The following is a 24942-nucleotide window of genomic DNA, read 5'->3' on the forward strand; positions in this document are numbered from 1 at the left end:
ATGACTTAACATGTTCGAACAACACACCAAATATTAAAACAAGCAATAAAAAATAATACTTTAATAGTCGCTAAAACATGAAGTTACTCTTCTTTAATTTCCATAAATGCCAGCCCCATATGTTGAGGAAATGAGAGCAACAAGGAGGGGAAATTGCAGAAGCACAAATGAAGTAATGGGTAGGCAAGCCATTGTCGCGACTGGTAGAAGAACCCATGCTTTCTTCTGCCCAAACATGAGATACACCGTTGCACTGAAGCTAATAATCATGGATGTTATGGAAAGAAACAGAGTTAGCAGTCCCAGGATAAGACTCCTTGGCAAAGTATGCAGGAAATCTTCTTCTGCATAACGAGACGTCAAAACTGACAAGAACACCAATAGAGAGGTGCTAGAAGTGAACAATGAAGCTGCATTCGAGATTGCAAAAATAATGAAAGCAATGTTTCCAGAGAAAGTGGGGAAACCACTTTTTTGGTCATTGCCACCTGGTACTGTAATTGCTGCAGCAAATGCGATGGTAGCAATCAGTGATGCTGCAATTGTGCATGAGCTTGATGTGTCTTTCATCCATTTCTCTCCATCTACTTTTAACTTCTCATGTTCCTCAGTAAATACCACATGTGGAGCTTTCTTCTCAGCATTTAAGCGTTTCCAGAACGCAGGCGGGACTATCTGCTTTACTTCCTAATTTATATATACACATGTAAGTCGATTAATTAAAAACAACCGGCCAGAATGGTTGGGTTCATGCCTCATGTTAAACAACCAGTCAAATGAACAAAAAAAAGGTGGAAAATTGAAATTTATATGCAAAAAAGTAAAATCTGCAAATATATGATAGTTCTACAGATCTAGTACAGACTAGGCTGGAGTGGTACATATCTATAACTTAAAGATGCATTACCAATCCACAAGGACTCTGGTGAGAGGCTATTATGTCCAATATTATAACATGTCCTATCTATTCCAAATGCACTTGAACATATATTTGACATCAGTATTATATGCAGAAAGACTGTTCAACATCACATATATAACTTGGACATAATGAGATAAATTTGATTGGGGTACAAAAGTTAAATCACCTTAAACCACTGTAGTTCTCGTTGCATCTGAAAAGCTGGTCCAGAGACAAGGTTTAGCTTATTTTGTGGTGCCAACTTTCCAGCCAAATCCAAGATGGTATTGCTAAAGGAGTTAGTAGAAATCACCATATGGTGCAGGAGCTGGCTCATCTGACAGACCAACTTAAACACATTTTTGCAGCGATTCTCTATTGCAATGTGTAAGATAGTCTTCTCATTATGATCATTATAAAAAGCTAAATAAGGGAATCTTCTGAGTATAAGTTCAACAAGCTCATAGTTGTCATAACACGCTGCATCAAGCAGAGAATTGCCAGCAATATAGTAAACTTCTTCGTAACTCAGATTTTCTATTTTCTCACATAAGCACGTTGCATACTTAATTGCATTGTGATGAATTGACTTTTTGTCTCGGACGTTTTTCAAATGAGGCACTGCAACACAACAACCCAAAAAGATACGAAGTACAAAGAATTTAGTGTAAATACAAAACAACAACTCTTAACTGGTCTAGAAAATATGTAAAATCCTTAGGCATGCATAGATAAATTTGCAGAATTAGATGACTTGTATCTGTTGGAAAAAATGATAATCACACCTAAAATAATGTCCACAGTAAATAGCAATAACAAGAGAGTAACTACGACACCCAATATTAAAATAGGGTAAATATAATACTCGAATAAGTAATACAATCAAATTGATGAAAACTTGGTAGTGTCAAAATACCTCTACTATTTTATAAGAAACAACACTCTTTTATTTCTTACAACTCACAATAATATTACTTCCTCACTATTTTCTCACAAACTAAAAAATAGCTTGTGGATTACTCTCTCTACTCTCTATTGCTTCTCTATTTTGGTGTATCTTCAAGTGTTCAATTACTACTCTATTTATAGAGTTTTCAACCTCTTGATTACATCATTAGTGACATAAATGTGGTAGCCAATTTCCACAAAGTTTGGCTGCCAAACTCTACCAACTTCCACAAATGTGGCCGCCAACTTTCACATTTGTGGTTATAAACTCTCACATTTGTGGCTAGTAATTTCAACAAGCATGGCTTCCAACTTTCACATTTATGGCTATCAACTTTCATATTTACGGCTAGTAATTTCAACAAGTGTGGCTGCCAAATTTGTTGTTGACAAGCTTTTGTTCCCACAAACATCTCCCTTAATTATGATTTTTCTTCTTTACTCCAAGGTTTTATCTCAATTGTAACACCCCAAATATTTCTAAGCTAAGACCAAAACTATTCTTTATTTGCATATAAGGTCTTATCGGGTTATTCATAAATTGCTCATCTATGTAAAGGTAAATTCTTTAGTGTGGGAATGATTTTGGATATCAACTTAAGGTCACTAAAAACTCCTAGAACAAAGTTGAGTTGAAAGTTTCCTTACCGATTAAGTTTTGATGTAAGATTTTACTTGTGTTAACTTTAAACGGTCATATCTCTTAGAATATAAAGAGTTACGTGGCCCATAACAAATCAAATTAAAGATATTTGAATCTTCTTTCCAATGCCACCAATTTCATGTCAATCTAAGTTTCGAGTAAAAAGTTATGACCATTTTAGTAACATGATACAGTGCAGTGACGAATTAGCTAATGAAAAAACATTAAAAAGGATCATTTTTATCTTTTTTACCTCTAAGAAACCCTAAACGAATTTCTTGACTAATTAAAGGCTCAAAACAATCAGATTTTCATCTCTTAATCTCCCCATTCTCTTCTCTCTCAAAATCCTAAGGAAAAATCAAAGTAGAAGACTTTATTCAAGATTCTTCTTCAAGGTAAGTCCTTCTCCAAGAATTTCATTCTTTCCAACTCAAATTCTTCCATACAATTATCAATCACTAATGAAAATCATAATTCTTGGCCGTAGAGATGTCAAGAAACTAATTCAAGAATCTCAAGAAAGGTTTTCTTGATTGTTGTCCTTCAAGCTAGGGTTTCAAGGCTTCTAATCAAGTTCTTCTTCAAGATTCTTCAAGAACCTTGCTCTTTCAAGTATGTAAGGCTATCATAGTGCTGGACTAGTTCATCCTATTAAGAACTTGTTTTCTTTTTTAAAAAAAACTTTTCATAAGAGTTTTAGGTATTTATAAATGCATATTCAGTTTTAATATGAAATTGTTGGAAAATATGTGTACTACAAACAGAGGTTAGAGGCTATTTGAAGGAATTGTTTTTTCGATCGTGTGAAAGAATTGTTGTACACAAGTGCAAATAAGATTAGATTTGTTGCGCACATGAAATATTTTTTTTATATCAAATTGAAGATTACATGAGGTAAAAAAATTTCATGGTTAGTCTGTATCGAAATATTTATGAATATTTTATTTCTCCAAATAAATAATTTTTTTGTGTAAAATAATGTGATGAACATAGCATTTGATATCTATATTTCTTGTTTAACAGTGATGATTTAATTTTGACGTCGAGCAGGGTTGTTGTATATGGATACTATGAAGTTCATGATTATTATGATCATATTCTTTCTTCCATTTTAAATCTCTAGGTAATTGTTATTTTAATTTTAAGATTGCCTTTCTCTTATTTTTTTTCCATTTCTATTTCATTTTTTATTTTTATTTTTGGTGAAAACTTTTGAGTTCTTATACCATGAAACTTATTTCTTTTCATATATGCCTTTTTTCATTTATCAAGTACGTTTCTTTTAAATTTCTCAACTTTTTAAATTTAGGTAGTGTGAATACTCTTTGTAATAATAAATAAATATTATTTACAAAACAACAACATGCACTCTTTATTCATCGATATATAATTCATTTCCTTTTGGATCAAGTTACCATGAATTTTTAATTTTAATTTTAGGATTAGATTTTTTCCAACTCAAGAATCTCTTAATATACTTTCTAATAAGTAATTATATTTGGATATTTATTATTCCTACATAATTACTATTATGTAGGAATAAAAGGCTAGAGAATTTACATAATCTCAAAAGTATCCAATTATGAATAGATGTTGTAATCATAATATGATGCAGTTAGAGAACATTTTTACGATGATAAATACTACTACTAGATATCCTACATAAAAATGGTCGTACATATTCCCACGATGTATAAGTAAGATAAGTTACTATTATTGTCATCGGGTTCTTTATGGTAGTAGTTTTTTTCCCAATTTGACAATATTCATGATTATGCTTCTTTTTTTTCACATGAGTGATTTTAAAAGTGGGAAATTTTGACTTATAAAGTTGAACTGCATACTTAAAAATCACCCAAAAATTGAAAGATTTTTTAAATTTTAATTAAACACTGATCTTACTACAATTTTTATTGCGAAAATATCAATATTCGTTCTAACAAAGATTTAAAAAATTGAACTTAAAAGAAATACAAATATGAGAACCATTCATATTAACTTAATTAACTAAAGAAAGTTATAGTATATCTTTGGGATTAAATCTTACTATTATATAAGAATTCACAATGAATTTGCATTGAGAAACCTTTACATTTGTAAAGTTAGCTCTTGAATGTTATATATACATATACAGTATAAGGAACATTTGTAATATGCGAAAAGAAATATAATTTATTTTATTCTAAAATACTACTTTAAATGTATTTATTAAATCACTTTGTTGGACTATACTAAATATTTATTCAAATACTTTAACATAATAAAATCATCCCACTTTATAGTACTATATAGATATATTGTTGTTGTTGTGGTTGTTGTTGTATAAATTAAAACAATTTGAAATATCTATTCAAGGTCCTTCAATTTATAAGCTTTATAATTTAACATTGTCGTTCTCTGTTGTTTTACAACTTTGCGACCGAACATCATGTTTGTAGATATAAAAAGTTTACCAAACTTTTATTTTGTTTTATAACACTAATATGTTATCAATTGATGTAACTTTTTTTTTAAAACTGTATACATATTGACATAGGGTGCACGCGCAAAGCGCGTATCCAGAAACTAGTTGAGTAAATAAGTTTAGGGCAATTCTTCATAAAATAAATCCAGGTGGAGAAAAATTATCCACAAAAGTGATAAAGTACCTATGCCCGGTTTAGGAAAAAACATGCCATGGTCCCCAAAAATCATAGTAAACTAACTCAAAAGATGACTATAATACCTCATAAATATGAAGTTAAGATCAGACCATACATATCAGAATCTAAGGAATTAAGTGGTTAAAGACTGAAAGAAATTGATTTTTACGGAAGTCATTTACAGGCTGCAAAAGAAACCACATATTGTAGATGATGCTCGTGAATCGACTTTTGAGACTAGGGTTGTAACTTGAATTTTACGGGTCCAATCTACGGGCCGTGAATCAAACCATGACCTAGATTGAGCTCTTGGAATAAACTCAAGCAACATGACTTTTAGCCTGCTTTTCACGGACTCAAACCATGGATCATAGAATTGATCTCGTAGATGGAACTTCATAAACTTAAAATTTTATTTGATTTCTACGGATGGGAAGAATGTGTATTTTTTAAAGTTGGAGGAGAAGGTGATCTTTAAAGCAAACTCGGGGACATAATCACATGAGTATATTAGGGAACCCCTAGCATTATATTAGAGAATTTTAAGTAGAATTTTCTTTTAAATTTGTTACTTATGGATTCTTTACCCTTCTAGTGTATTGTTTCCCCTCTATAACATAGAAATTTACTGAACATTAAGTGAAATTCTCAAAGGCACATCTGGATAACCTTTTTATCAAGAAGAAATGTCATTTTAAAAATTGTTTCTGTAGTAAAGTAAATACTATGTCTAGGAAGACAGAGAAAAATGGACATTAAAATTCAAATATAGAGATATGTAATCAAACTAAAATATTGAGTTCATTAAGGATAGTGGGAGATCTTACCTAAAATTTCAAGAACATCAAAAAGAAGGGTATGCAACTTCTTGATCACTGTGATAATAATAAAAAAAACGCATAAAAGCTAATGAGATTTAGTTTTCGATTGGTTTTTAAAATTCTTGAGGACATCTTTCGCAAAAGAAATCGATATACCTTGAATATTAAAGAAAAAAAATGAAAGATGATAAAACTCACCAATGCTGAAATAAATTCTTTCATACTTAGTCTTAACCATTTGTGAAACATTCTCCACATCATTGGCATTTGGTCTTCTTTGGAGACTCCGTGAAGTTAACTTGATAGGAACACCTTATAAATAGGGGTTAATTAGTTCTTTTCCTTTTTACTTTGTTTTTCTTCTTTTTTTTTCATGCGAAAGACAACATGAAAACAAAGAAGGAGAAGGTTAAACTCACAATAGTAGAGTAATTGTTGCCAAAAGTTTAGACGACTTGTGCCGAGGAAAGTAAATTCCTCATTGGTAAGGTTCTTCAAAGCAGACCTTCCGTATGCCTCATATTTTACCAAATCAGGGAACTCTTCAACCAACTCTGTTGCAAAATCTATCAACAACACTTGCTAGTTAGAGTTTGTATCACAATTTCTTAGTATATCAATAAACTGAAATGAGATGTATAGATATGAATTGGCAAATATTACAGAGAGGTCTAAATGAACCTAACAACACAAACAATTGTTGGCCGGCCTAATTTTGCTGAAAAATTTAAATCAGACAACAATAGTGACATGAAGTTGAATAAAGAAACAGTGATGACAAGATATCGACCCAGATGAATCATTCATCAAGAATCAATAGAACAGTAACGCCAATGTGAGAGAAAGAACAAGAAGAGAGTAACTGAGATAGAAGAAAGAGTATGCCACACAATTTCATTCAATCTGTTATTTCTAATGCTTGTCTATATATAGAGAGTAGAATCTTCCAAGTGTATGATGTCTTCTTTATACAAGTTTGTTGAGGCATTAATGCAATCTGGTTCCGTTTTGCGTATGTCGTGTCAAATGTCAATACATCCATCACCAAGACAAACAAAAATGGGCTAAGCATCAATCCCTCATGCAAACCCATCTCAACTAAAAGGTGTTCTGAGTCTTCTCTCACTATTCTTACCCGAGTCTTGGCTCAATTATATCTATCCTTCATCGCCCAAGTGTAAGCTACCGGTCCACCTCTGGCCTCAAGGCATATCAATAGAAATTCTCTGTGGATTTTATCATAAGTTTTTTCTAGGTCAATGAACACTATATGTAGATTCCTCTTCCTTTTACTATACTTTTTCACCTGTCTCATCATAAGATAAATGGCTTTGTAGTTGATTGCCCCGACATAAATATGTATTGGTTCTCAAAAATGGGCACTCCCTCTCACCCCATCTCTACTCCCTCTTCCAAGCTTCCATAGCGTGGCTTAGTAGCTTGATACCCTTGTAATTGCAGCTATAGATATCACCCTTGTTCTAGTACAATGAAATCAACCTACTCCACCTTTATTCTTATAATATTAAAGTCGTCTTTAAAATGACTTTAAGCAACCTAGTCAACCACTCAATGCATGCTTGCCCCGCAAGTACTCTTTCAAAACTCCAACAAAATCTCATTTGGATTAGTATCTCTTCCCCTACTCATCCTACGAGTAACACCCTTAACATCCTCAACTTTAATACACCTACAATATTCAAAATCCTGAAGTTTCTTTGAGTGCTCCAAATCACCCAATACAATGTCTTTGTCCCTATATTCGTTCAAGATGTTATGGAAGTATGCTTGTCATCGTCATCTAATAAGAGCCTCTGCCACTAGCACTCAGCCTTCCTTGTCTTTTATGCATTTCACCTGATTCAGTTCCAAGACTTTATCTATTTTGCTTAGGGGTGTAACACTCCGAAAATTTTTAAGTTATGACTCGATCCATTCTTCATTTACATGTAGGATCATATCAAGTGATTTTTAAATTGCCCATTCTTCATCTCTTAATCCATCATTCTCTTCTCTCTCAAACCCTAAGGTAAAACCCTAAGGAAAATTCAAAGTAGAAGACTCCATTCAAGATTCTTTCAATCTTTTTCAAGATTTTTCTTCGAGGTAAGTCTTTCTCCAACAATTTCATTCTTTCCAACTCAAATTCCTCCATACAATTATGAATCACTAATGAAAATCATAATATTTGTAACACCCCGAAAATTTCTAAATTAAGACTCGAAACATTCTTCATTTACTTGTAGGTTCATATCGGGTGATTCTTAATTGTTCATATGTGTAAAAGTAATTTTTTTAGTGTGAGAATGATTTTGCATATCAATTAAGGTCACTATAAAGTCCTAGCACAAAGTAGAGTTGAAAGTTTCCTTATCGATTAAGTTTTGATGTAAGATTCTACTTGGGTAAACTTCAAACAACCATATCTCTTAGAATATAAAGAGTTACGTAGTCCATAACTTATCAAATTAAAGGTATTTGAATCTTCTTTCCAATGCCACCAATTTCTCAACAATCCGAGTTTCAAGTAAATATTTATGACCATTTTAGTAATCTAATACAATGCAGTGGCGAGTTAGCCAATGGAAAAACATTGGTCATTTTTGTCTTTTCACCTCTAAGAAAACCCTAAACTAATTTTTTGACTAATTAAAGACCTAAAACAATCAGATTTTTATATCTTAATCCATAATTCTCTTCTTTCTCAAACCCTAAGGCAAAACCCTAAGGAAAAATCAAAATAGAAGACTCCATTCAAGATTCTTTCGATCTTTCTCAAGATTCTTCTTCGACGTAAGTCTTTCTCCAAAAATTACATTCTTTCCAACTCAAATTACTCCATACAATTATGAATCACTAATGAAAATCATAATATTTGTAACACCCCGAAAATTTCTAAGTTAAGACTCAAAACATTCTTCATTTACTCGCAGGTTCATATCGGGTGATTCTTAAATTGTCCATATGTGTATAAGTAAATTCTTTAGTGTGGGAATGATTTTGGGTATCAATTAAGGTCACTCGAAAGTCCTAGCATAAAGTAGAGTTGAAAGTTTCCTTATCAATTAAGTTTTGATGTAAGATTCTACTTGGGTCAACTTCAAACAACCATATCTCTTAGATTATAAAGAATTATGTAGCCCATAACCTATCAAATTAAAGGTATTTGAATCTACTTTCCAACGCCACTAATTTTGTGTCAATCCCATTTTTGAGTAAAAATTTATGACCATTTTATTAACTGATACACTGCAGTGATGAATTAGCCGACGGGAAAACATTAAAAAGGGTCTTTTTCTCTTTTACCTCCAAGAAAACCCTAAACGAATTTCTTGACTAATAAAAGGCTCAAAACAATTAGATTTTCATCTTTTAATCCATCATTCTCTTCTCTTTCAAACCCCAAGGTAAAATCAAAGTAGAAGACTCCATTCAAGACTTTTTTCCATCTTTTTCAAGATTCTTCTTCAAGTTAAGTTTTTTTCTCCAAGAATTCTATTCTTCCCAACTCAAATTCCTCCATACAATTATGAATCACTAATGAAAATCATAATTCTTGGTCATAGAGATTTCAAGAAAGTAATTCAAAAATCTCAAGAAAGATTTTCTCGATTGTACTCCTTCAAGCTAGGGTTTCAAGGCTTCTAACTAAGTTCCTTTTCAAGATTCTTCAAGAACCTTGTTCTTTCAGGTATGTAAGACTATCATAGTGTTGGACTAGTTCATCCTCACGTTATACATCTACTTTTAAATCAGTAAAAAAGAAATCTAGGATTCCACCCCTAGATTTGAGTATTTTTTAGATGAGTTGAGTTTGAGTTCTCGGTCTTTTTTTGAAGTTCTATTCCTAATTATTGAATTGATATATGTTATGCATTGAGATGAGTTGATTTGTTCATGTCTATAATTCAGCATGAACTCTATTTTGAGTTATAAATCTTGAGAATGTTTTGAAAGCCAACACTTGAGTTATTAAACTGAGTTTTGAGAAAATAAAGATGAGTTTTGAGAAAAGAGTTTCTAAAACATGATTAGCATGACAATTGAATATGTCATCAATGTATGAGCAGTATGGTATCTAGATATACCATTAATGTTTATGCAGTATGACTTCCCGAGTCATCAATGATCATATTAAAATATGATTTTGCTATGTTCTTGAGAAAGAGTTTTGAAGTATGAATTGAGTAAGAGTATAAGGGGACTCTGTATTCCCAGAGGTATCAATTTTTACATTGATAAAAGAGAAATTGAGATTTCCAAATGAGTTATGAGTTCAAAAGATATTTCAAGAGCAGTTATCTATCTCTTTTAAGAGGGTAGTTTAAGCAATTATCTCAAACAAGAGGAAGAGTTATGTTTTTAAACATATGAGCATGAGTATATATTATTGGGAGTAGTATTGAGCACCGATATGGGGAAGAGTTTAGACAACTCAAAGTCCTCATAAACCATGTATGCCAACATGGGTAAATGATCATACTTTTTAGATGATTCCTTATTGCTTTTTCAACATAGCTTAGTGGATNTGTAAGATTCTACTTGGGTCAACTTCAAACAACCATATCTCTTAGATTATAAAGAGTTATGTAGCCCATAACCTATCAAATTAAAGGTATTTGAATCTAATTTTCAACGCCACTAATTTTGCGTCAATCCCATTTTTGAGTAAAAATTTATGACCATTTTATTAACTGATACACTGCAGTGATGAATTAGCCGTTGGGAAAACATTAAAAAGGGTCTTTTCTCTTTTACCTCCAAGAAAATCCTAAACAAATTTCTTGACTAATAAAAGGCTCAAAACAATCAGATTTTCATCTTTTAATCCATCATTCTCTTCTCTTTCAAACCCCAAGGCAAAATCAAAGTAGAAGACTCCATTCAAGACTTTTTTCCTTCTTTTTCAAGATTATTCTTCAAGTTAAGTTTTTTTCTCCAAGAATTCTATTCTTCCCAACTCAAATTCCTCCATACAATTATGAATCACTAAATGAAAATCATAATTCTTGGCCATAGAGATTTCAAGAAAGTAATTCAAAAATCTCAAGAAAGGATTTCTTGATTGTACTCCTTCAAGCTAGGGTTTCAAGGCTTCTAACTAAGTTCCTTTTCAAGATTCTTCAAGAACCTTGTTCTTTCAGGTATCTAAGATTATCATAGTGTTGGACTAGTTCATCCTCACGTTGTACATCTACTTTTAAATCAGTAAAAAAAGAAATCTAGGATTCCACCCCTAGATTTGAGTATTTTTTAGATGAGTTGATTTTGAGTTCTCGATCTTTTTTTGAAGTTCTATTCCTAATTATTGAATTGATATATGTTATGCATTGAGATGAGTTGATTTGTTCATGTCTATAATTCAGCATGAACTCTATTTTGAGTTATAAATCTTGGGAATGTTTTTAAAGCCAACACTTGAGTTCTTAAACTGAGTTTTGAGAAAATAAAGATGAGTTTTGAGAAAAGAGTTTCTAAAACATGATTAGTATGACAATTGAATATGTCATCAATGTATGAGCAATATGGTATCTAGATATACCATCAATGTTTATGCAGTATGACTTCCCGAGTCATCAATGATCATATTAAAATATGATTTTGATATGTTCTTGAGAAAGAGTTTTGAAGTATGAATTAAGTAAGAGTATAAGGGGACTCTGTATTCCCAGAGGTATCAATTTTTACATTGATAAAAGAGAAATTGAGATTTCTAAATGAGTTATGAGTTCAAAAGATATTTCAAGAGCAGTTATCTATCTCTTTTAAGAGGGTAGTTTAAGAAATTATCTCAAACAAGAGGAAGAGTTATGTTTTTAAACATATGAGCATGAGTATATATTATTGGGAGTAGTATTGAGCACCGATATGGGGAAGAGTTCAGACAACTCAAAGTCCTCATAAACCATGTATGCCAACATGGGTAAAGGATCATACTTTTTAGATGATTCCTTATTGCTTTTTAAGCATAGCTTAGTGGATCCACTTAGTTGAGGTGTTCTATACCCCGGCAAGGTATATGACAGTTCTAGCAACGTGGGCGAGCCGCTGTATCATCACGTAGCTCATAGTGATTGTTGTCGGTTAGATAATCTCCCAATAGAATTAAAGTGTATTTTTATATATCACTTATTATGTTGAGTTCAGAGATGAGAAAGTATTTTGTAAAACTTTAAATGATTTAACTCATTTATTTCTTTACATTCAACTTGAGTACATTGTTATCTATTGCAGTCCTTTCTTTGAGTTATTTATTATTCAGCTATATTACATACTCGTACATTCAATGTACTAATGTTGGACTAGTTTGTCCCCACGCCCTACATCTACTTTCAAATCAGTAAAAGAGAAATCTAGGATTCTACCCCTAGATTTGAGTATTCTTGAGATGAGTTGATTTTGAGTTCTCGATCTTGTTTTGAAATTATTTTTCCTAAATATTGAATTGCTCTATATGATGCATAGAGATCCTTTAGTTGATTTGTTCATGTCTATAATTTAGCATGAACCCTATTTTGAGTTATAAGTCTTGAGAAGTTTTTCAAAGTCAACACTTGAGTTTTAAACTGAGTTTTTGAGGGAGTAAAGATGAGTTTTGAGAAAAAGTTTAAAGTTTCTATTTCATAAAGACTAAAGAGTTTCTAATGTTATTTTATTCATATATATATATATATACACACACATATACATATGGAACTATGTTGATTATTGTACTTGAAAGATAAGTTCATAAGTGCATGTTTTCAAGAAGGTAATCACGTCTCATGTTTTGAAAAATATTTCAAGTAATGTAAGAAGTCCATTCTTTATTATGGGTGAATTGAGCACAAAGTTATATTAATTATTTTGAGAGTAGTATCGAGCACCGAGTTGGGTTAGAGTCTTTTATGATTCAAAAGTCCCACAAAACTACGTAGCCAGCGTAGGATATGATAGCATTGATTTTTCATACGACTTCTCACTGCCTCTGAGAAGGCCAATTAGATTGATCCATTGTGACGATATCATCCTATACCCCCGAAAAGGTATAGGATAGGCCCTTGCAACGTGTGGCGGGACGTTGTATCATTTTTAGGTCATAGTAATGGTTGTCGGTTAGAGAAACTCCCCACAAGTAAAGTATATTATTTTCATGTTGCTTTCATTGTATAATTTATTGTAAAGCTTAAATGGTTTTCACTTCATGTTCATGTATTGATTCAGTTGAGTTGCTTTCAGTCATTAAGTTCAGTTATTTGTTTACTCGCCCATATTACATATTCGTACATTCTATGTACTGATGTCATTCGACATGCATCCTTTTATGAAGCAGATATAGGTGTTCATGATTTTCAACAGGTGTTTCGTCGAGATCACACTCCAGTTAGCTTTGGTAAGCCTCCTTGTATATCAAAGGACTTCATAGTTACTTTCCAGTTAGTAGTTTTGAGGTGTCGTGGGTCTTGTCCCAATATCCTTCCTTAATAGTAGAGGTCATAGATAGACAGTTTTGGAGAGTCTTTTAGTTTCAAATATTTTACTTAAAACTTATATTTTATACTCAGTATAGCCAGTTCAGTTTTGAGATTTAGTAAATTATTTTTAAACACTTCTTCCAATTTGATGCTTATGTATGCTTGAGTTAGACTTCCGCTTGTAGTCATCTAGGATAAAGGTTCGCTTGAGGGCTAGCAATAGTTCTCAAGTGCCAGCCACGTCTAGGGTGTTGGCTCGGATTGTGACAATATTGGCCATAGAGATTTCAAGAAACTAATTCAAGAATAAGGTTTACTTGATTGTTTAACTTCAAGCTAGGATTTCAAGGCTTCTAATCATGTTTTTCATCAAGATTATTCAAGAACCTTGTTCTTTCAGGTATGTAAGGCTATCATAGTGTTGGACTAGTTCATCCTCACGCCCTACATCTACTTTCAAATAAGTAAAAGAGTAATCTAGGATTCTATCCCTTGATTTGAGTATTCTTGAGATAAGTTGATTTTAAGTTCCTGTTTCTTTTTGAAATTCTATTCCTAATTATTGAACTGCTATATGTTATGCATTAATATTCTTGAGTTGATTTGTTCATGTTTATATTTCAGTATGAACCCTATGAATTGAGTATTTTTTAGATGAGTAGTATCGTTGAGTTCTGAGTTCTTGATTTCTGAGTACCGTGTTTCCATATTACTATTAAAATCCCTGAGTTGAGTCATTCATGTCCATAATTCCACATGAACCCTATTAGTTGAATTATGAATCTTAAAAAGCTTTTTAAAGCCAACAATTAAGTTTTCAATTGAGTTTTTGAGAAAGTAAAGAGGATTTCTGAGAACGTTTTGAAACATGATTAGTATAATAGTCGAGTATGCCATTAATGTTTAAGCAGTATGGTATCTAGATATACCATCAATGTTTATGCAGTATGACTTCCCGAGTCATCAATGATCATATCACAATATGATTTTGGTATATTTGTGCAAAAAAGTTTTCACGTATGAATTGAGTAAGAGTAAAAGGGCACTAAGTTTATCCAAAGGTATCAGTTTTCACATTGATAAAAAAGAAACTTTGATTTCTAAATGAGTTATGAGTTCAAAGATATTTCAAGAGCAGTTACCTCTTTTAAGAGGATAGTTTGAGCAATTATCTCAAACTAGAGGAAGAGTTATGTTCTTAAACATATGAGCATGAGTTATATATATTATTGGGAGTAGAATTGAGCACTGATATGGGGATGAGTTCAGATAACTCAAAATCCTCATAAACCATGTATGCCGACATAGGTAAAAAGTCATACTTTTTAGATGATTCCTTATTTCTTTTTAAGCATAGCTTAGTGGATACACTTATTTGAGGTGTCATGTACCCCGTCAAGGAATAGGACATTTCTGGAAGCGTGGGCAAGACGATGTATCATCGCGTAGCTCATAGTGATGGTTGTCGGTTAGAGAATCTCCAAAATAGAGTTAAAACTGTGTTTTTATTATATCACTTATTATGTTGAGTTTCAGAGGTGAGTCAGTGTTTTTTTTAAGTTTTAAATGATTTTATTCCTTTAATCATTTATATTCAGTTTAGTTTATGTTTTATCTATTGTAGGCCTTTCATTCAGTTATTTGTTATTCAGCTATATTACATACTCGTACATTCAATGTTCTGATGTCATTCGACCTGTATCTTTTAATTATGTAGATACAGGTTCTTAGGATCCTCAACAAGAGTCTGTTGAGATCACTTCATCCGTTCGCTTTCTTTTGAGTAAGACCTCTTTGCTTTCGAAGGAATCCAATTTTATGATTGTTGGTATTAGTAACATTTTAAGTAGTTGTGGGTTTTATCCCGACAATCGTCTATATGTAGTAGAGGCTTCACAGATAGACACATTCAAAGAGTCGTGATGTTTTATTTAAAACTTATATTTCATACTCAGTATATTCAGCAAAGTTTTGAGATTCGGTAAACTATTTTTAAACGTTTCTTCCAATTTGATGCTTATGTATGCTCATGTTAGTCTTCCGCTTGTAGTCAACCAGGATGAGGGTTCACTTAGGACCAACAATAGTTCTTGAGTGTCGGCTACGTCTAGGGTGTAGGCTCGGGTTGTGACAAACTTGGTATTAGAGCACAAAGTTGAAGTGTCCTAAGGTGTCTATGAAGTCGTGTTAGTAGGATCTTATTTACCCCACTTCTGTAGATGAGGAACTATAGACATTTAAGAATTGTTTCCCTTCTTTCATACTCTAAACTGTGCAATATAGTTGTGTCATAAGGAACTTATTCAAACTTGTGTATTTTTAATATTCATTCAACTACCCCTCATACTTAAGGTAGTTGAAAAGCACATCCAGTTCCATATCGATGAGTTACTGTCAGCAAAAAGCTTGAGGAAGTCATGAGAATGTAGAGGGTCTTAAGAGAAGCCTGTGAGTGATTTAAGTGTTGAGTTTTGAAAGAATGCACTATTATACGTATGATTCGTACATTCGATCTAAAAGCGAGCTTGTTTTAGTTGAGACCCTTATGGGAAGTGTGCTTTAGAACTTGGGTAGTATTTTAAACCAAAAAGATAGTATGAGTTATGATGTTATAAGCAGTTTTAGTAAAAGTTCCAAGAGTTAGAAGAATGCATGTAGAGGTATAGTAATCTAAGAAAGGAAGATAGTGATGAGGCAAATCATGCTATTGTAGTCATGCACCTAGTGAGTTATTAATGAGGAGATTTCCCTTATGGGTAGACTTAGAAGTGATGGGTTTATGTAGATTTCATGATAGAAGGTAGAGTAAGAGTCATTAGTATGGATGAGTTAGAGTATACTTGAGCCAAAAGGGAGTTTATGCCAATGTAGCATTGTGTTGGTGAATGTCAAGTATAGGTGTTGAATAAAAGCACAGAGTATTCATGAGGTGATAGACCTAAGCTAGGCTTATAAATGTTGAATGGAAAGCCCCATAATATTCAAAGAGTTATAGAACTAATTAGGCAATGATCTATAGTGAATGGGTAAATAGTACTTAAGTTGTGAAAAGGAATGTGACGGTGGTTTGTAAATAAATAGGTTGTGAGATAAAGGTTTACTACTTGACATGAGTTCTTAGTGGGTAAGTGTTTCTTAATTTAATCTAGTAGTTGTAAGGTGCTATAGTAAACGAGCAATCATTTTAATATCATGGTTTAGTAATAAATATTAAGCTTGAATTTGAGATGAGCGTCGTGATCAAAAGAAGGGCAACATGAGGGTGGTGATGTTAGTCTTGAGATTTGATCCGGTAGACTTGACATAGAGTAGGTGAGGAATTGAGATGTTAGATGCAATGAAGATGAGTGGTACAAGTGAGAGATCCTAACGATTAGATAAGGACAGTGAAAAGTGGTTAAGTCGTAAGAGTAACAAGAGCATTAAGAGGTGTAACGAGATTGTATGTAATCAGATAAGGTTCCAATTAAGTTAATAATTTTCCATGTGTGCCTAGATAGTATATTTGAGCTGTCAATGTGGAATAGGCTGAGGTAAGCATTATTTTTTCTCCTTAAGAGTTAAATGAAACGGCCTTATAAGACGATGAGAAGAGGTTAATAGAAGCATCTTAGAAAGAGGTCCTAGAAGGAATCTTAGTACCTGCTTATGGAAAGTTTCGTATCCATGAGATAAGACTTTCTCGAGTATTAGAGTAAACGGAATGTAGACCAATTTAGAGATGATAGAATAGGTCCATAGCTTTCAAGTGTCATCTTCAAACCTAAGGGGGAGATGATAAGATAAGTAATCAAGTCAACTGTTGAGAATGAGATAGTTATGTCTTCAGAAAGAGTTATGGAGGTACATCAATCCATTCATACTCTAGCATATTTTTCAAAGTTCAGTCATTACAACATATTGTTGATATACCTAATATCAAAATTGTGTTTATGACCTATGCTCATACACTTTAGGGAGGTTCACATCTATGCTCAATTTCCAGAATAAGGGGCAAAGACTTTAGCCCATTGATCTCAATCTTACTCTATACAATTGTGGATATCAGCCTCATCATATAAACCTATTCATATAAGCATTCATGTCTCATAGTATGTTTAGTCTAACAAGTTTATGATTTACTCTGAATGGCTAGCAACATAATGTTATGTCATGCATATTCTTATATCAGAATTGTCGAATCAATCGTGCTTATGATATTTCACCCTAAAGTCCTTTCAGTAATCCTTTTTAGTTTAGAAGAGTGGTGTTGTTGATAGTAGTTGTGTGATGATGGAGGAGAGGATTGTTATTTCTTATTGTGATAATGATGGTGTTTTTATTCCATATAAGGTTATGAATGTGGAGGAAGAAGGAGATAAAGTTTTACAATGAGTACTAAGTCACCTTTCTGGTGGTAATGCATGGAAGTTCAATTAGTAGAGATGATGAGAGGATGATAAGTTCTTTGAAAGTAGGTTAGTTGGAGTCTATGGAGCGGTTAAGGTTCTAAGCTTGAGTGTGGTATTGTTGACATGTAGACAATGCGTTATACAATAGGTGTTTCGTGATATGAGCTCAAGGTTAGCTGAATATAGTGGTAAGGAGTAGTGTTCTTGGGATTAGATTTCCCATAGAGGTATAGAACCTGAATCTTGTGATTTAGATCAGAATAATAACCCTATCTTATGTACTTTTTATTCTGAGTTAGACTTGAATATAATAAGAGTAACCTCTTTCCATTCTTAGAACAACCTTGATTCGAGGATGAATGATCCCAATAGGGAGATATTGTAACACCCCAAATATTTCTAAGTTAAGACTCAAACCATTCTTCATTTACTTGTAGGTTCATATCGGGTGATTCTTAAATTTCCCATATGTGTAAAGGTGAATTCTTTTGTGTGGGAGATTTTGGATATCAATTAAGGTCACTAGAAACATTTAGCACAAAGTAGAGTTGAAAGTTTCCTTATGGATTAAGTTTTGATGTAAGATTCTACTTGGATCAACTTCAAACGACCATATATCTTAGAATATAAAGAGTTACTTGGACCATAACCTATCAAATTAAAGGTATTTGAATCTTATTTCCAACGCCACCAATTTTGCAACAATCCGAGTTTCAAGTAAAAAGTTATGACCATTTTAGTAACCTAATACAGGGCAGTGACGAATTAGCTGACGGAAAAACATTAAAATGGTCATTTTTTTCTTTTTAGCTCTAAGAAAACCCTAAACAAATTTCTTAATTAATTAATGACCCAAAACAATTATATTTTTATCTCTTAATCCATCATTCTCTTCTCTCTCAAACCCTAAGGAAAAATTAAAGTTGAAGACCCCATTCAAGATTCTTTCAATCTTTTTCAAGATTCCTCTTCAAGGTAAGTCTTTCTCCAAGAATTCCATTATTTTCAACTCAAATTCATCCATACAATTATGAATCACTAATGAAAATCATAATATTGGCCATAGAGATTTCAAGAAACTAATTCAAAAATCTCAAGAAAGGCTTTCTTGATTGCTTAACTTCAAGCTATGGTTTCAAGGCTTCTAATAAGTTCTTCTTCAAGATTCTTCAAAAACCTTGTTCTTTCAGGTATGTAAGGTTATCATAGGGTTGGACTAGTTCATCCTCACTCCCTACATCTACTTTCAAATTAGTCTAATAGTAATCTTGGATTCTATCTCTAGATTTGAGTATTCTTGAGATAAGTTGATTTTGAGTTCGTGTTTCTTTTTTAAATTCTATTCCTAATTATTGAATTGCTACATGTTATGCATTAATATTCTTTAGTTGATTCGTTCATGTCTATATTTCATCATGAACCCTATGAATTGAGTATTTTTTAGATGAGTAGTATCGTTGAGTTCTATGTTCTTGAGTTCTAAGTATTGTGTTTCCATATTGCTATTAAGATCCCTGAGGTGAGTCGTTCATGATCATAATTCCACATGAACCCTATGAGTTGAGTTATAAATCTTAAGAAGCTTTTCTAAGTCAACAATTGAGTTTTAAACTGAGTTTTTGAGAAAGTAAAGAGAAGTTTTCAGAAAGTTTTTTAAACATGATTAGTATGACAGTCAAGTATGCCATCAATGTTTATGCATTATGACTTCCCGAGTCATCAATGATCATATCACAATATGATTTTGATATATTTTTGAGAAAAAATTTCAAGTATGAATTGAGTAAGAGTATAAGGGAACTAAATATTCCCAAAGGTATCCATTTTTACATTGATAAAAAAGAAACTTGTATTTCTAAACGAGTTACGAGTTCAAAGATATTTCAAGAGCAGTTACCTCTTTTAAGAGGATAGTTTGAGAAATTATCTCAAACTAGAGGAAGAGTTATGTTTTTAAACATATGAGCATGAGTTATATATATAATTGAGAGCAGTATTGAGCACCGACATGAGGATGAGTTCAAACAACTCAAAATCCTCATAAACCATGTATGCCAACATGGGTAAAGGGTCATAATTTTTAGATGATTCCGTATTACTTTTAATCATAGCTTAGTGGATCCACTTAGTTGAGGTGTCTTATACCCCGGCAAGGTATAGGATAGTTCTGGCAGCGTGCGCGAGACGTTGTATCATCACGTAGCTCATAGTGATGGTGGTCGATTAGAGAATCTCCCAAATAGAGTTAAAAGTGTATTTTTATTATATCACTTATTATATTGAGTTTCATCGTGAGTAAGTGTTTTTGTAAAGTTTTAAACGATTTCATTCTTGTAATCCTTTATATTCAGTTGAGTTTATGTTTTATCTATTGCAGTCCTTCCATTCAGTTATTTGTTATTCAGCTATATTACATACTCGTACATTCAATGTACTAATATCATTCGACCTACATCTTTTAATGATGCATATACAGTTTCCTAGGATCCTCAATAAGAGTTTGTTGAGATCACATCATCCGCTCGTCTGCTTTTGAGTAAGACCTCATTGCTTTCGAAGGACTCCAGTTTTATGAGCTGTTGGTATTAGTAACATTTTGATTAGTCCTGGATCTTGTACCGATATTCGTCTATATACAGTAGAGGCATCCTAGATAGATTCGGAGAGTCATGATATTTTATTTAAAACTTATATTTCATACTCGGTATATTCAGCAAAGTTTTGAGATTCGATAAACTGTTTTTAAACGTTTCTTTCAATTTGATGCTTATGTATGCTCAAGTTAGTCCTCTGTTGTAGTCAGCCAGGATGAGGATTCGCTTGGGGACCAACAATGATTCTTCAGTACTGGCCACGTCAGGGTGTTGGCTCGAATCGTGACAAGGGGAGACTGTACAACTTTTTATCTCCACCTTTAATTTTTTTCCCCTTGCTTGAATACAAGCGTTTCAAAAGATGTCAGTTTTGTTGTTATAATTGCTAACTTATACCTTTCCTTATTCATCTGTTTTTCACCAACTTTGGACAAGGAGACTACTTTGTCTCCACTTTGCCTTAAGCTTCTCAATTCTACCACCATCCCCTTCATGACCACCAAAGGTAACCATCGAAACCCCTAGCACTTCTTTACTGGTTTCCCTAATGCAATCAACTGTCTTATCCCACATGTTGTTTGCATCCCCACTACTCCCCGAAGCTCCCATTCCCATCAACCTCTCCTCCTCGAGCCCATCCCCATGCTCGACTAGGGATCAAGCCACCCTATTTGATACTCCAAATCACTCACAAAATTTTTAGAATAATTTCAATTTATAATCATATTTACGTCCAAACACCCACTAATCTTTGACACTTATATCAAAATCTGTAAACACTTATTTATAAAATTAGCTTCAACACTTGATGTTTATAAGCTACTTTCAATCACCTAATCCAATTGGATTCTCATTTCTTCCGTGTTAGTAGGGGTGTCCAAAATGGAACCGTAACTGATAAGTCAACTGCAAAATTCATTTATTGGTTTATTGGTATTTGATTATTGAATAAATGGTTGGGGAACATATTAAAATTTTATTATTAACGGCTTATTGGTGTGGGGAGGATTTTTCAAATTTCTTATCGGATAAACCGTTAACCCGTTAAGAGTTACCATACTTACATTTCTATTCTAGATATATTAGGCTCATTTAATATTTTGTAATGAGATTATGTAGACTATAGATAAGATTTTACTAACGAAGGTAGTAGTAAGTTACCCGCCCAATTTTTAATTTCCCCAAAAGCACTTACTATTTCTTGCCAAATAACTAAAGTTTGTCATTCCCCCAAACCCATTTTCCTCAATTTCCAAATACATACATACATACATTATAATAACAGTAAGAGAGAAAGTAATTCATCAGAGAAAATAAGAGATATATGGTGGTTGCTTACCATACAAATTTGAGTGGACTAATGCGTGGAGAAGCAGAACACCACTGAGGTCAGTATAAGGAGCAAGGTCTTCAGTGATACGCAAGAAGTAAGACAACACATCCACAGAAACGTATCCATATGACGCTGCATGATGGATTGGATATAAACCATCTAGACTAGCAATATGTGGTAAACGAGCATTCCTTTTTATAAGGATTTCAGCTGCATTTATGTTGCCAAATTTAGCAGCATAGTGAAGAGCAGTTTCACCAAGGCAATCTTTTATGGCTAAATCTTCGTTGTTTTCTATACTCGCCACCAACTTCTCTACGAAATTCTTATTGCCTTTTTCACTCTTTACCCCAACTGCTAAATGGAGTGCTGTCTGTAAGTGCATGTTGATTGGAGCTATACTTGCGTCTTTCTCTTGTTTCAAGAATTCTTCTGCTTTCTCCCAATCTCTACTTAGTAAAGCTCTTAATAGTGGCAAGTAGAAGCTATAATCTTTTAATTCAATGTATACATCTTCCGGACCACCTGTGCAATGAAAAACCAAGATCTCATTTGGTCATTTAAAATGAAATCATCGGGGTTTCTTGATAAGGTTTATAATAATAAGGCAGCAAACAATGTGTATTAAGAATAACTATGTGCACTCTCTCTCTTCTTCTTCTAGAATTTCTTTGTACATGGACATCTAAGAGGGAGTGTTGTAAATAATGAAACATGGATGCCATGTAACAAATCCACACTTTATGACTTTTATGATTTATGCATGACTTTGAAAACACATTCTTACCTTATATATATATATATATATATATATATATATATATATATATATTCCTCTTATCTATAGAAAGTGTACATATTGAAATATTGGAAGGAAAAACATTACTACTCTTTTTCTCTTTTTTTTTTTTGTTATTTAACTTCTAATGTCTTTATTTTATAATACTATCTAGATATTTAGCCTTTTATTATTTTTGTCGACAACCAAGTTATCTAGTATCAATAATGATAACTATAATTTAATATGACAAATTTTAGAAAAAGCAAATATGAAATCAATGCTCCCATTATTACTCCCACTACTTTTCATAATTATAAATAATATAATATGTGTATAAATAATAAAATATGTGTTGTAAAAAATACTACTATTAGTTAAATATCTAATTTATATTTCCAGGAATTGGAAATAACTCTCTAGAGGGTTTCAATTATAAATCTAATCATATAAGGATGGTTTGGTTTGAATACAAGTTATAATGGAGTCGATTATGATGAGATAAGTTATGTTGAGATTATTTTTTATTGATTGTTTGATTTGTTGTATTCCAAATAATGTGTTCTTGCATAAATTATAAAAACAAGTTGTTTGTTTACAAAAATATTCTTCTTTTATTAATTTTTTTATATTTTATTTGCAGGTTTTAATTATTCATTGTTAAAAATAAAACTTTCATATTATTTAGATTGTATATTTTTGTGTGTGCATTTTCACGATGATATCGAATATATTTAAAATTAAATTTTCATCTTATTTAGCTTAAAAATATAACTTCTATCTTAAGTTTGTTAAAGTAAAATAAGATTTATTATTCATATATCACTTCATTTAAGTACGTATCACTCTTAAATCATAAAATATTAAAGTTATTTCCATTTTAAATGATATACAAAATACAAGCTTTCAAGTGATCACTAAAAGAATATATAATTAAAAATATGTAATTTAATAGTAGAGAAATCAAAACATAAATAAACATAAGAATTGGTCAAATAAAATCGTGAACAAAAACTATACTTATATAGTGTGATTTTCTAATAGAAAAATATAAAGAATTATCATATAAATAAAGAGTAGTAAAGATTGTGAATGTTATTATGCATGATTTTAAAAATAACGTGAATATAATGAATGTAGGTTAAAAAAGTTTAAAGGGATGTCTTTGTCATATTATTTTGAAATAAGTTCTTCATGGATTACAATCAGGGACGGAGCTACATGAAGAATTGTGGGTTCAGACGAACTCACTAACTTTTCTGTAGATCTTGTATCTGTATTAGAAAATTGATTGACCCTATATATATATTAACTTGTGAACTCCCTAACAAAATTGATTGACAGCTTTATTGTAAGGAAGGAGTAATGAGTTTTTTCACACTAGTGTCGTGGGTTCAAACCCCTCCGTCTCACTTGCACCAAACAAATAGAGTAATAAAGAAGGAGATTTTGTACCTTCAGATTTAGGGGTGTAACGTTGCTCTAAAACCAACCAAACTTGTCTAGCAGTATCTGATTTATGTATGGCTTTATCCTGAAGAAGTTGATCAGTAAGAGAACCGAAGATCCATCCTTTAACCAACTCATCTCTCCTTTTCCATTGCAAGTACTCTTTCTCATTTCCAACCACTATCCCTTTTTCTTCTGGCTTATCGTCATCGTCATCGTCATCGTCATCATCATTGACAGGAGCAATGATCATGAATAGAGGAACTTCGGTTGTTCCATCAACGAATCCAAGTAAATCATGACTTTGAAGGAGACAAACAATCTGGGTTTTCCATGATATGTAGTTGGATTCACCACTTAACTTGATCGATACAAAGGATGCTGCATTAATCAATGATAAGTGGATCGTCGTCTCTGCATTTGAGCTTGAGGAAGCCATTGTTACACTTTAACTTGAGTACTGAAATACATTCCAGTGTTAACTTATAGGAAACTATCCGACTTGGATTTTACTACTATACTTTACTTACATTACACTTAAGAAGAGGCTACAAGCAAGGCATGACTTCATCAACATATATGCCTTCTTGGATGCTTGGGGTAATTTTGTAATTTTAAGGTTTTCTTTTTTATAATTTTATACTTTTTTGCTTTATATACATTAAAAAAAAAGGTATTATATATCAACTTTCACGTGTCACCTAAATTGTAATAAAAAAGTAACATTTATTGGATTCGTGCTGACACGGGCGTTTTATCTAGTTTCTGAATATTTTTGATAAATCCGGGTGAAGTTTGGAGTTAAAATTTCCAAATTTTAACTTGATATTACCTAAATTGTGCGGATTCTTCACTTTTGATATCGTAACTCATTATGAAAATATATTTATGCAATAATAATAATAACAACAACAACAATAACAACAACGATTGTAATTCTAGCTATTCTTTAATTTAATTTTTCCACGTTTTACCAATAATCTTT

The 24942-nt window shown here is 32.3% G+C and overlaps 2 protein-coding genes across 4 annotated transcripts in view; both read right to left on the minus strand.

Annotated features, from left to right (window-relative positions):
- Positions 1-24396, minus strand: LOC125869277 (uncharacterized). Its single transcript, XM_049549841.1, has 7 exons — positions 23922-24396; positions 21737-22255; positions 6378-6524; positions 6157-6270; positions 5965-6012; positions 1089-1522; positions 1-687 (listed from the first exon to the last, which is right to left on the minus strand). Exons 1-7 carry the CDS (start codon positions 24394-24396, stop codon positions 94-96), a joined length of 2331 nt encoding a protein of 776 aa, XP_049405798.1. The 3' UTR covers positions 1-93.
- Positions 1-24942, minus strand: part of LOC125869305 (uncharacterized) — a 279493-nt gene that overhangs the window by 167523 nt on the left and 87028 nt on the right. The gene's annotated exons all lie outside the window — the stretch shown is intronic.

Source organism: Solanum stenotomum, chromosome 6 (genome assembly GCF_019186545.1).
Source record: "Solanum stenotomum isolate F172 chromosome 6, ASM1918654v1, whole genome shotgun sequence".
NCBI lineage: Eukaryota > Viridiplantae > Streptophyta > Magnoliopsida > Solanales > Solanaceae > Solanum > Solanum stenotomum.